The sequence below is a fragment of the Cebus imitator genome, unplaced genomic scaffold, assembly GCF_001604975.1.
Source record: "Cebus imitator isolate Cc_AM_T3 unplaced genomic scaffold, Cebus_imitator-1.0 Scaffold40, whole genome shotgun sequence".
NCBI lineage: Eukaryota > Metazoa > Chordata > Mammalia > Primates > Cebidae > Cebus > Cebus imitator.
Window position 1 is genome coordinate 4,387,544 of NW_016107355.1, and position 13,505 is coordinate 4,401,048.

Here is a 13,505-nt window from a genome sequence, read left to right on the forward strand (position 1 = left end):
TCTTTTGAAGGAGTTTGTTTTTCATTCAGTTTTAATCTAATGGCATCTTTTATCATTTAGCTATCTTGATTATTCTGCTAACATTGAACATGGGTGTAAATATTATTTGAACTGATTCTATTTTCATTATTTTGTGCTATTAGTAATGCATTTTTTAAATCTTTCCTTTGTTTTTGTTTCCCTTGTCTTCACATAAATTAATTAACCTTTTTCTTTTCTCTCTATTTCTTACTTACTGTGTAGGATGTTAAACACTCAGTGATCATGATGAGAATTTTAAAATACATAAATTATCAAACTCTAAATTTAACAATATTTACTCAATTTATGTACAATAAGGATCTTACAGTATTTGATTTTCAATAATCTCCTTTTTATTTAGATGCTTTTTAAATTGGTATTATTTTTACTATTACTCATTCAAATTTAAAAATATGTATTTATTTTATGCAATCAATTTAATTAAGTTCTGTCCTTTCCTTGGTCTTTTTTCTTGGATGTCAAACCTTATTGTATCTTTCTGGATATCAGATATTCTTTAAGAAGCACATCTTTCAGCATTTCCTTTAGTAAGGATATACTGGTATTACTTTCATATTTATTTGAATGGAAAACAAATGTTCCTTATTCATTAAATGATAAAAAGAAATAAATGCATAAATACAAGTTGAAAATTATTTTCTCTCAATACTTAGTTGACAGTGTTGGATTATGTTATTTTCCATCATTATTAGTGACAGTTTAAATGCAGTTTTTGGTATATAAAATCTTCTGAGTCCATTTTATGATTTTTCTCCTTACCTGTGATATCTTTGTTTCTACAAAGAGGTTAACATGTTTCCTTACTCTTTCCACTATTCAGAAATTACTTTCTCCTCTAACCACACCAATTCTGGCTTTGTTTGATCTTTATTAGAATTTTGGATCCAGGTTTATATTTTCTTTTGTCTTTTCTATTTCAATAGCTTATTAAATATTTATATTATTAAATTTCATTTACACTATCACAATTCCACTTATATATTTTAAGATTGTGTTCGCCTTATTTTGTTACCTTTTACTACAATCATGGGTTCTTTTTGCTAATTAGATGGACACTTTGAGAAACAGACTCTAAGTATTTTCCAAATGAGCTTAATGATTACTACAAATTATGATCCTTAAAAGTCTGAATGTTTTTTCACACTGCCAGATGAATGGTAGTTTCTTTGGGATTTTTGTATTAGTCAATTATGTTCTGGTTAAATGCATCATGTAGGATCTACCAGCATATTTTTATGATTATTATTATTCAAGAGAGGAAATTTGTAAGATGGAGGGAATTGTAGACCTGTGTTTAGCCTGTTGTCTTCACAGATTATCTCTCTTTTTCCCTCAGAAGAGGGACCTGTTCTTTACTTTTATTACTTTTTGAGGTTCTGTGGAGTTTCATATTATTTAGAAAACACATGGTGAGTTTTGGATAGTAATTAAATCAATTTTGTTAATAACAATTTACAATTTAGGATTTTTAAGTATGTGTGGCCACACAGTGAACAAACATATAAAATATCCAGAAGATGTACCCTTTAGCATTCCTGATGCAATGCAAATTCAAATTCCAAAGTTTAGTTCAGCATTGTGGTTGCTCTTCATTTTAATAAGTTAATAGGAACATTTGCATATTCACTGTTGGCACTCTGGAGTTTGTTCTTGCCTAATTTAGCAACATAAATGGCAAAATAGCATAATTATAAACTTCTCAAATAATGTTTAAAAATGTCTATAGAATGCTTTTATTAAAGAATAAACCACAAGCAGAGATCACTTGTGGTGTTAGGTTTCCCCTAGTTGACTATGAAAGACAAATCAACTGGTAAGGCATGCAGGAAAATAGGACACTGTTTTGCCACTTAGGTAAGTTTCTAATAGAGATTTGGGTCTTATATATGAGCCAAGATCATACAAATTTAACTTTAGCTAACATTTATTAGGTGATCATTTTGTCCATATTATTATTTAAATGTGAAATATAAACATATGTGTTCTATCATAGCAGTTACATTGATGTATAAAACAACTGAATCTATGCAGCCTTAGAGTTTGTTCAAATTTTAAAATGATACACAATTATCCATATCCAAATATGCAAAGAAATTTTAGTAGACAGCTTCTAAAATGGCCCCCAATAGTCTCTGCCTCCTAAAATTCACATCCTTGTGTCATCTCTATCTCTTGATTGTGAGTTGAACCTGATACTTTTCTTCTAGTGTCTCTGGCAAAACTGATTTGAGATTAGTTTACAAAAAAATTGTAACTTCCATTTTGTTTCTCTCTCTCTCTCTCTGTTCTTATTTTGAGAGAAGCAAGCAGCACTGTTGGGAATAGGCCCACATGGCAAGAAAGCAGACAGGTAACAGGTAACAGCTCAATGATTGCATTTGGAAGTGGTACTTTGAAAAGTCAAGTCTGAAAATGACTGCTGCCCTGGTTAGCATCTCCATTACAGACTTGTGAAAGGTCTTGAATTTGAGGCACCTAATTAAACTGCGCTACTTACTAACCCACAGAACCTTCAAGATAATAAATGTGTGTTGTTTTAATTCACAATGTTTTGGGATAATTTGTTATGAGGCAATAATGATTAATAATTACCCGATAATATATGCATTAAAATATAGCTTACCATGCTTTTTTGTTCTTATTAACATTAATTTTAGCCATTTGTATATTTGATAAATTTACATTTTTTTCCAGAAATCTTTAAAAAGTATTATTTTATTAATTTATAACTATTTGTAATAACATATCATGACAGAATATATTCCAGCTTAGTTTTTTAAAACAATGTCAAAACGGTTTGCTTACAGGGAAGAATAAAACATTATCTTCCACTTCCATTCATTTTAATAAGTCTCTTAGTCAAGAATTAAAATAAATATATTTTGGCTATGGATTATCTTATTTTTATTTTAGAAATGATATGGAGATATGGAGAATTATGCATTTTACTCATAGATCAAAATTGTTTCATATATAATTGGTTAATTTCTCTTCCTACAAAATATCTTAATTTGGTTTCTCAACAAGTCTGCTTTGCTGTCATTAAAAGGCATTATACATTTAATATATAATTATACTATAAGCATATGAAATCAAAGGATAAGAACAATTCTATAAACTGCACATTGATATTCTGTTGTTTAGGAACCAAATTCAAAACAAAAGTAGTTCAGTTTGATACTTCATGTTTACACAAAAATGTTATTAAATGCATCACACATGACATAATCTATTAAAGTCTAATTAATTTAAATGAGAAACAAAGCCAAAAGTGTCTTAATATTAGAAGTAAACATAAAAACAATCCAGTCTTTTTGTAGTCTAATTCGTTCTAGAAAAAGTTGCAGAAAATTTTAATAATTTAGAAGATACAAGTAACATAAGCATTGACTGACAGGGTGGAGAATATATTCAAATTAAAATGGTTATAATATGTTAGGGAAATGAGCATGTGAGAGGACTGAAAATTTATTTTAAGTGATTATAATTCAACATCAATCAGGCCATTATTCCTGGTGTAATGATCAATCTTTGCAATTTATGCTTATAATGAAGATGTGTAGGCCTGAATATGTCTTTTTTCCATCTTCATCAGAAAAAGTTGTGTCTATGTAAAATGTCTAGAACAATTGAACCAGATCGTTTACCAGTACTTGAGGAAAGTTTTTGACTTCAGTAGTGGAGAATGGTCCTAGATGGAGTAAGACCTTGATACCTTAGACTGGGAAAAATGAGAATTTCTGTGGTTTCTGTAATTGGTGACTCCACTGATTTCCTAATATATAGTAGTGGAGGTAAAAAGGTCAGAGAACACTGGTCACATAGAGGATTTAGATTAGACAATGCGTAAAGCATTTCTTTAGATATGTACTATATTTGATATGAATATTGTACACGTAATGTGTAGCATTGTTAAAAATGAAAAACAGAAGATATTAGAAAATACAAGATGGATTACCCAAACATGTTGAGAATTAATTGTTAATGATATTTATTACTTATCAAGTAATTGTATAGCATAATAAAAATTACTTTAAAAATGCATTAAAATTACATGCTTACATTTAAAGAAAAAAGTGTACCTTTATTTGAAAAATAGGGACAGGGTCTACTTATTTTAAATCATAAAATACATAGCTTATCCATAGCTACTTGCTTTAAACTAGTCAGAAGCAATCACATTTTATGTCAATTCAACATGCATTACAAACAGTATTTTTTACTGAATTCAGTTGATTAAAGTTATATTAGATTTTCTCTATGTTTATTTATCCTGTTTTCATATTCTTTAAAGTTAAAAATTGCACTGTCCTTCAGAAGACTTTGGGTATATCAAAGGCATATTTTTTATGTTGCCTTTCTTTACTAATTTCCATGGATATCTGCATGAAAGGCACAAATAAGTGAAATGAATGAACTAAATAATGCAACTAGCATGGTAAAACTGAGCTCACAATTCAAAGAACTGTCCTCTAAGTAAAGATGAAAGATAGCATTAAAAAAATGAGAAATATAACCAAAAATGTTACCACGGTAAATACTCATAGCTTCATCTAAATAAATATATTCTTCATTCAGGCTTGGATTCTACCTTGAATAAGATATCTTAAATGCTATGTTTAATTACAGAAAGCAATATGAGTACAGAAAGGTGTTTTTGATAATAAAGAAACATCATCATGGCAGGTCTGGTGTTTCCTGGCCCTCCACTCAGCAGATGAAAGCAACATAGAGTTTGCATCTCCGAAGCTCCCACACAGCGAGAGCCACTCAGATACAGTGACTCACGGTTCTCAACATAGACACTAAATAAGATCACTCTAGGCATTTTCCAAACCTCCACCCAATGGCAGAAGTCATCTAGGATAATTGCCTCTAGGCCTTCCAAGCAATGGAAGAAGCTAAATCAAACCTGGGGTCTTTTGACTTTCTACAAAGTTGCAGAGAGCCCCCATATCCCATGACATTAATATTCCTTAAATTGGTATATATATATTTAAAAAAATCTATATGAAAATGTCAATAAGTGTTCTTTTGTAGATACAGAAAATATTATTCTAAAATTTATATGGGAAGGTATGAACAATACAATACTTAATGTAATCTTGTAAAAGAAATATGTAGTGGAAAGAATCACTCCAATCAATAAGAAGTCGTAATATCTCTCCAAAATAATTAAGTTAGTGTGGTGTTAAAGGAGAGAGAGACATATAGATAAATGAAACAGAATAGATAACCCCCAAAACAAAATCAAACAAACAGATGCAACTAATTTTTGAATAAATGTGCCATAGCAATTCATTGGAAGTGTGATAGCCTTTTTGACAATTGATGCTGGAACAGCTGAACATTCATTCATAGGCCTTATAAATAAAGAAAGAAATAAAAATAATTTATATATATATATTATTATTATTATTATTATTATTGAGAAAAAACTCAACTGGCTTCAAGCCTAATGAACAATCCCCAGATTCAGCAGCTCATGTCCGGCATGATTTCGGGCGGCCACAACCCCGTGGGAGCTCCTGGCACCAGCCCCTCGCAGAACGACCTGGCCAGCCTCATCCAGGCCGGTCAGCAGTTTGCCCAGCAGATGCAGCAGCAGAGCCCAGAGTTGATAGAGCAGCTCAGGAGCCAGATCCGGAGTCGGACGCCCAGCGCCAGCAACCACGACCAGCCGGAGTGACGCCGCCCATTCCCGGCGTGACCGCGTCCTTCCCTGGCCGACTGGAAGCCTTCTGGTTGTTTGCTGTTTCCTCCTGCTGGACTGCCTGGGAGGGGAAGAGAGAGGCCTCGGACCTGCATATCAAGATGGATTTTCCCTTTGTCTCTGCCTCCTCCACTCCCTTTTTGTAACTCCCCTATAGCCCCCAGACCTTTCTTGAAAGAGCCAGCAAGCTGAGCGCAGCCCAGCAGCGACCTCCCTCCCAGGCCCCAGACAGCCCATCACTTGAGTATTTTCTAGAATCCTAGGGTGCTCCCGGCCCCTCTCAGCGAAGCTTCCACGTTCAGCCGCGTGGCGGATCCTGTGGCTTCCGGAGCCTTTTTCCAGCCCCCGCCCCCTCCCGTGGTGTGTGTGCAGGAACTCTGCCGTCCTGAGAAGCTGCTTTCCGAGTCGCCCTCCCGGCCTCGCGGGCCCCGTGCCTGCTCGGAAGAGCTCACTGCCAGCTGCAGCCCCGCCACTGCGCTGCGTGTCTTTGCATGAGGAACTCTACCGGCAGACATCCAGGAGGCAGCTGCAGTCACCCCCGCCTCCGCGGCCTGGAGCCGTCGTGGGTGCAGAGGACCAGTTTCTGCGACTTTCTCCAGGTGCGCGTGTGGGCAGACACGCGTTCCCCTCCGCCCACCGTCATTTTCCAGTCCTCGAGACTAAGAGCCACGAGTGTCATCATGACCTTCTGTCCCGGCTGCCTTAGGCGTGGGCACAGGGAAGGCAGCTGGGCCATTTCTGTCTGTGCCCCATCCTGCTGTCCTTCCGTCCTGGGTGTTTCACAGGCCCGGGGCCCGCCTGGAAGCTCATCCCTCCAGTTCCAGGTCGAGGCCACGGGGCACCTCTGGTGCCACCCACCTTGGCCCTAAAACAGCCACCAGGAGAGCAGCCGAGAGCCAGACAGTGGGGGACCTGCCTTGGCTCCTGGGGCCTGGGGGTGGCAGGTGAGCGGCTCTGCGGTCCCAGCAGCAGGGTTGGCAGTCGGAGCATCCTGGGGATCCCTGGGTCTTGGCCGTCTTTGGGGTAGGCGCAGTACCGTGTGTCGTAGGTAACAGTAGGAACGGGGCCCCCGTGGCTCTGCAGCCCCTCACGGCGGTGAGGCGTGTGCCGAGCCCATCGGGTGCAGGGCGTGACGTGTGGGAAATAAATAGGCGTTGTGACCTCTGTCCGTCTCCACGTTGACCTTGGCGCCACCTATCCCCCGCAACCCCAGACTTTGAGAAAACGCCTGAAGCGGACTTTGCAAATCAGCTGGGCTGGTTGTGAGTAAATCCCCTCGATGCCTGGAGCCGTACTTCCTGGGTCACCGGTCCCAGGAGGTTCCAGACGGCCATCCTCTACTCTCCCCTCTTCCCTCGGCTTCCGCCCCCAGCTGCATCACGGTGCAGAGGGTCCCTCCTGGGTCAGGTGAGATGCGTTGGTCCTCAGCAGAGTGTGACCGTATTGTTGGTTGCTTTTTTTGCATGTGATAACACCAGAAATTCTGTAACCAAAGGCACCTCCCTTTTACAACGGCTCTCCCAGGCAGGAAGGAGCCTAGAAAGCTGGCCTGTCCCGGCCCCAACCCAAGGCTGCTGCACAGGGTTTTGTTGTGGACGGAGAAAGTGCTCCCTGGGCCGGGCGCGGTGGCTCAGGCCTGTAATCCCAGCTCTTTGGTAGGCTGAGGCGGGCAGACCACTTGGAAGTCAGCAGTTCGAGACTGGCCTGACCAACATGATGAAACCCGTTCTCTACTGAAAATACAAAAAAATTTGGCAGGCTTGGTGGCGGGTGCCTGTAGTCCCAGCTACTCAGGAGACTGAGACAGAAGGATCACTGGAGCCTGGGAAGTGGAGGTTGTAGTGAGCCATGATTGCACCACTGCACTCCAGCCTGGCCAAAGGAGCAGGACTCTGTCTCAAAAATAAGTTATAGCCAGGTTCCCGCCTGTAATCCCAACACTTTGGGAGGCCCAGGCGGATGGATCACTNAATAACTAAAGATAATTTAAAGTCTTGTTTTCTCATTGAAACCTCTGAATGTATATATTTAAGATGTACAACTTGATATTTGATATACATTGTGAAATGATCGCTACCATCAAGCTAATTAATATCTTCATTACCTCTACATAATTACCATTTTGTTTGTGTTGTGTATGTATATGTGTGATGAAAAGATTTAAGATATATCTTTTTAACAAATTACACGTATGTAATATAATACTGAACTGTCATCACCATGCTGTACGTTGGATCTCCAGAAATCATTTATCTTGTATAACTGAAACTTTGTACCATTTGACCAATATCAGTCTATTTCCCCTTCCCTCAGCCCCTGGCAACCATCTTACCCTCTGCTTCTGTGAATTTGGCTCTTAAATTTCACATACAAGTGAGATCATGTGAGATGATGATCAAGTGAGATCATTTTTTGTTGTTGTTGGTTTTTATTGTTGTTTCTAAAGTACAAATTCAGTTTATTCAACTGTTTACGACACAGTACACAGGAGGCAAAGTGTTTCACATCACAGATTTCACTTCCAACTCCTTGGAATGTTCATTTCTTTGGCTTACAGGAGAGATTAGACAGGAAAGCCAGGCAATGCTTAGGCAACTAGAATGAGGGTGAGGGTAGTGTTAAGGTCATCCTCACAGGGCCGGCGATAGGGACTGTTAGTCGCAAGGTGGTTTTCTAGACCTGTTAGCTGGAAGCGTAGGGAGCACCATTCCTGGATGCTCACACCGCGCCGGGCTTCAGTCATCTCCACCACACAGGTACAGCAGCGCTTTCTGGTAGTCACCCTTAGTGTCTTGCTGGATGTAATAATACAGGGACTTGCCATACTTTCTCTTGAATTCAGACCTAATTTTCAACATGTCCACTTCACTGCGGGAGACCATGATTCTGATCAGGACCTTATCTCGTGTCCCCTTGCCCTTCATGGAGTCGTACAGCCGATCAGCAAAATACAGGGGCTTGTTCTGAATGCACTGGACCAGGTTCAGGAAGGCATTTTCCAGGTCTCCTTTAACCTCTTTCCTGATGCTCTCCAACATGTCATAAGGGCTGTAGCTCTTGTACCTATCAAATACTTTCTGCAGGTGGCACACGCTCCGCTCGGCCATGATGCTGATCCACTTGGGAACATCAGTTCCTTTCCTCTTCACTCCAGCGTCATAGAATAGTCTTTTTTTTTTTTTTTTTTTTCTTGATAGCTGTCTGCCAGAATGTGGCTCTGAGTGCAGAGGACAAGCTTCTTATGCGACACCGGCTGCGGAAACACAAGATCCTAGTGAAGGTCTACCCCAACCAGGTCCTGAGGCCTTTCCTGGAGGATTCCAAGTACCAAAACCTGCTGCCCCTTTTTGTGGGGCACAACATGCTGCTGATCAGTGAAGAGCCCAAGGTCAAGGAGATGTTACGGATCTTAAGGACTGTGCCATTCCTGCCGCTGCTAGGTGGCTGCATTGATGACATCATCCTCAGCAGGGAGGGCTTTGTCAACTACTCCAAGCTCCCTAGCTTGCCCCTGGTGCTGGGGGAGCTTGTAGGAGGCCTCACCTGCATCACGGCCCAGACCCACTCCCTGCTCCAGCACCAGCCCCTCCAGCTGACCACCCTGTTGGACCAGTACATCAGACAGCAACGCAAGGATTCTGCTGTGTCAGCCAATGGGAAGCCAGATCCTCCTGACCATGTTCCAGACTCGTAGCCAGCCTGTTTAGTCAGCCCTGCCTATAAATACACTCTGCCCTAAAAAAAAAAAAAAAAAAAAGCCTGTGGCATGCCCAGAGCACAAGACTAAGGGCATCTGTAGATGTGGTTTCTAGTCCTGGCTCTGCCACTAACTTGCTGTGTAACCTTGAACTCCACAATTCTCTTTTGGGACCTCAATTTCTACTTTGTAAAATGAGGGTCCAGGTGGGTTTAGGATCTCGAGGGGTCTACTGGAATATGAGTCCAAGCACACCAGTGCCTTTTGAATGGGCAGAAATGAGAGAGAGAGAGAATAAATGAATGAGGTTGCATTGACTCAATGCCAATGTCACTTCCAGGATTCAGAATTCAGAGTTGTGATGCTCTCATCTGACAGCCAAAGATGAAAAACAAACAAAAAAAAAAAAAAAAGTAAAGAGTCTATTTCTGGCTGACATATTTATGGCTGACAAACCCCTGGAAGAATCTATGTTGCTTCCCATCCTGGCCTTCCCAGATGTTTGGCTACCTCCACCCCTCCATCTCAAAGGAATAACATCATCCACTGGGGTAGAGAAGGAGAGGGTCCTGAAGGTGGGGGGAGGGATAGAAATCACATCCCCCCCCCCCAACTTCTCAAAGAGCAGCATCCCTGCCCCGACCCACAGCCATATTTTAAAGTCACCTTCTGAAGAGAAGTTCAAGGTCCCAGGACACTGGTCTAGCAGGCCCGAGAGAGCAGCCACCACACACTCCCAGACAAGCACATCCCTTCTGAGATGCCACCTTCTGCCCACCGCTCACAGACACATTTCTGCCTAGAAAACAGCTTCCTCCTCCTCTTACATGTGACGGCATTTCTTACACTAAAAGAATATTATTGGGAGAAAAATCACAAGTGCTGTACAAATGCTGAGCGACTGCAGAGCATAATAGCTGCCACCCAAAAATCTTTTTGAAAATCATTTCCAGACAACCTCTTACTTTCTGTGTAGTTTTTGTTTTTTTAAAAAATGTTTTAAACAGAAGCACATGCTGTACGAAAGCCTGCAGGACTGGTTGGTTCTTAAATCCTTCCACGTGAGACTTGTCCACAAGAATGAAAGTAGTGGTTTTTAAAGAGTTAAGTTGCGTATTTATTTTCTCATTTATGCAGAAGTTTTTCTTGTAGAGAATGGCAATGTTAATATTGCTTATGAAATAACAGTCTGTTCTTCCAGACCAGAGACATTGTTAATAAAGACGATGAATCATGAAAAATATATATATAAATATTTTATATTTATATAAAATATAAATATATATTATACATATAATATATATAAATTTATAAATATATATTTATAATTTTCTTTATATATATAAAAAATATATATTTTTTTATATTTAAATTTTTTAAATATATCTATCATATATATATCTTAATATATATATTTTTTATATATAGTCTCATATATAAAAATATATAAATATATTTATATATAAATATATTTATATATATTTATTATATATAATAAATATATATAAATATATTTAGATTTATCATTTATATAAAAAACTTTAAAATTTTGGGAAAATGTATCATCAAATTTTACTAGAAAAGCTAAAAAAAAATCTCTGCTACAAGAAATCAAGGAACAAAATAAAGAGCTATTCCATGTTCATGGACAGAAAGATTCAATATTATTAAGATAGCTGAGCTTCCCAACTTGATCTATGGAATCCATGCATTCTAAATCAAAATATGACCAATTTATTTTTTGGAGCACTGACAAACTTATTCTAATGTTTATATGGAAATGCAAAAGACCCAAAATAGGCAATACGCTATCAAAGTAGAAAAATAAAGGCACAAGACAGACATTATCCAACTTCAAAGCTTACTATACAACTGTAGTAAGAAAAGTAATGTAGTGCTGATGTAAGAAAACACAAATATATGGAAAAAAAAGGAAGATTAACAAGAAATAAACTTTTGATACACACAAAAACTTGAATGATTCTCCACAGGTTGATGCTGACTAAAAAAATGTATTATCAATAGGTAATAGGTAACATACTGAATCATTTCATTTATGTGACGTTTTAATTGTTGTTAAATATATACAAGATAAAAAGAGCATTTGTGAGCATGCAGTTCTGTATCACTAAGTACATTACATTATTGTGCAATCATGAGCACCCTTCACCTTCAAAACGTTTTCCTCTTCCCCGTCTAAAACTGTGTATCTATTGAGCATGAATTCTTCACTCTTTCTTCCTCCAGCCTGTGGCAACTACTATTCTATGTTCTGTCTTTATAAATTTGACTCCTCTAGCTACTTCATATAAATGAAATCCCAATATTTCTTCTTTATGACTGAGTTATTTCACTTGTCATAGTGTCCTCAAACATAATCCAGGTTGTCACATTTGTCATTGATTTCATTCTTTCTTGAGGCTGAATAATATTTTATTGTACATACACACCACATTTTATCTTTCCATTCATTCGTTTTGTAACATTTTCAGATAGAAAATGGAAATGTAAAAATGATTAGTGTTTGGCAAGTGATAGGGATGAAAATAAGAGTGAGGAAGTAGTGGGTGCACTTTTATAAAAGGGTAACATCTGATATCCCAGTAGTAATTAAATGTGCAGATTGGATAAAATTGTATGGAACTAAATATAAACACAGATACTTAAATTCCTACATGCATAAAACTGCATAAATCTGAATAAGATCAAAATCAGTATTCTAGCTGAGATCTCTGCCATAGTTTTGTAAGATGCTATTATTAAAATAAATTGGATAAAATGTTCATGGGATCTCTTTGTATTTATTGTTACAACTGCACTTGGATCTACTGTTACTTTAAAATGAATTATTTAATTAAAAATAGATAAATGTGTAGAACCTCAAATATCTCATTATTTAGTATCATTGGGAGTATTCTTAATCATAGCATCTGGTAATGAAGCATCATGATGAATCCGATAAAAACATTTGGTGAAAAACATCCAAATAAGACTTAGGATTAAAAGCTTTTATAGAGAAGGTATTTGCAGCATATATTAAAAGAAAAAATATTTACATAAAAAATGAAGGTGAGGAAATTGAGGCCATTTCAGGCAAAAACAATAACAAGAAGAAAAACATGCTGAGATATATATATGTCTTTATTGAAGGAAGTATGAATAGGATTGTCCAGAGCTGATCAAGGAAAATAGAGAGGGTTTAAAAAAAAAAAAGAAAATATAAGTAAGTCATGTAGAGTATTTTGAATTAAATAAAAAAGACAACCTAAATCATAAAAGCACTGACAGTGTGATTGGATTTGCATCTTTAATAAAAGCATGAAATAAAAACATGTAAGATAAACTATTAAAGTGGTTTAGACTGAAAACTGGAAGGGCAGAAAGGAAGTTATTGAAATAAAACACCATAACATTATGCCTAGGCTAAAGTAATGGCAGGGAGTCAGCAATGAGAATCATAAAAAATAACGAAGTAGAATCTAATAGGGAGAAGGAGGGAGATTATTTGAACTCATAGAAAGAGGAGTAAGACCACATATTATAGGTCATTGTACATAATCTTAAAAAGTAGAAATGTATACATGTAGCATCTTGTGTTCTGCAGTACAAAGTGAAGATATTTGAACAATACAGCAAAGAAAAATGCAAACGCTGAAGATGAAAAGAAAGTAACAAGCTGGCTGGGTGCAGTGGCTCATGCCTATAATCCCTGCACTTCGGGAGGCCGAGGAGGGCGTAACATGAGGTCAGGAGTTTGAAATCAGACTGGCCAACACAGTGAAACCCTGGCTCTACTAAAAATACAAAAAAATTTAGGCTACATTAAAGAATGGGTGACAGAGCAAGACTCTGTCTCAGGAAAAAAAAAAAAGAATATAACAAACCATACCTTCCAGAGATAAAGATATATTTGTGCAAAATTAATTTAGTTTAGTAATTTACCATAATGTAAATATTATTTTTTCTCAAATATTTAGTTCTGTTTTATTCTCTAAGAGCATTAATCAAGCATCACCAGAGATAGAACTATCTAAATCTAAGTGCAACTATTGA

General features: G+C 37.7%; 2 protein-coding genes across 2 annotated transcripts; one reads left to right on the plus strand and one right to left on the minus strand.

Moving 5' to 3' along the window:
* Nucleotides 1–8,189: 8,189 nt before the first annotated feature.
* Nucleotides 8,190–8,915, minus strand: LOC108302398 (annexin A2-like). The gene has a single exon (XM_037737589.1). It carries the CDS (start codon nucleotides 8,860–8,862, stop codon nucleotides 8,491–8,493), a length of 372 nt encoding a protein of 123 aa, XP_037593517.1. The 5' UTR covers nucleotides 8,863–8,915; the 3' UTR covers nucleotides 8,190–8,490.
* A 33-nt stretch (nucleotides 8,916–8,948) lies between these two features.
* Nucleotides 8,949–9,512, plus strand: LOC108302399 (39S ribosomal protein L10, mitochondrial-like; the record flags this gene model as incomplete). Its single annotated transcript, XM_037737617.1, has 1 exon — nucleotides 8,949–9,512. A coding segment is annotated over one exon (501 nt), but the record flags the coding sequence as incomplete, so codon positions are not given.
* Nucleotides 9,513–13,505: the final 3,993 nt, after the last annotated feature.

Excerpts from the sequence above, each read along its gene's own strand:
- LOC108302398 (XM_037737589.1), bottom strand. The coding sequence starts at position 8,862 with ATGGCCGAGCGGAGCGTGTGCCACCTGCAGAAAGTATTTGATAGGTAC.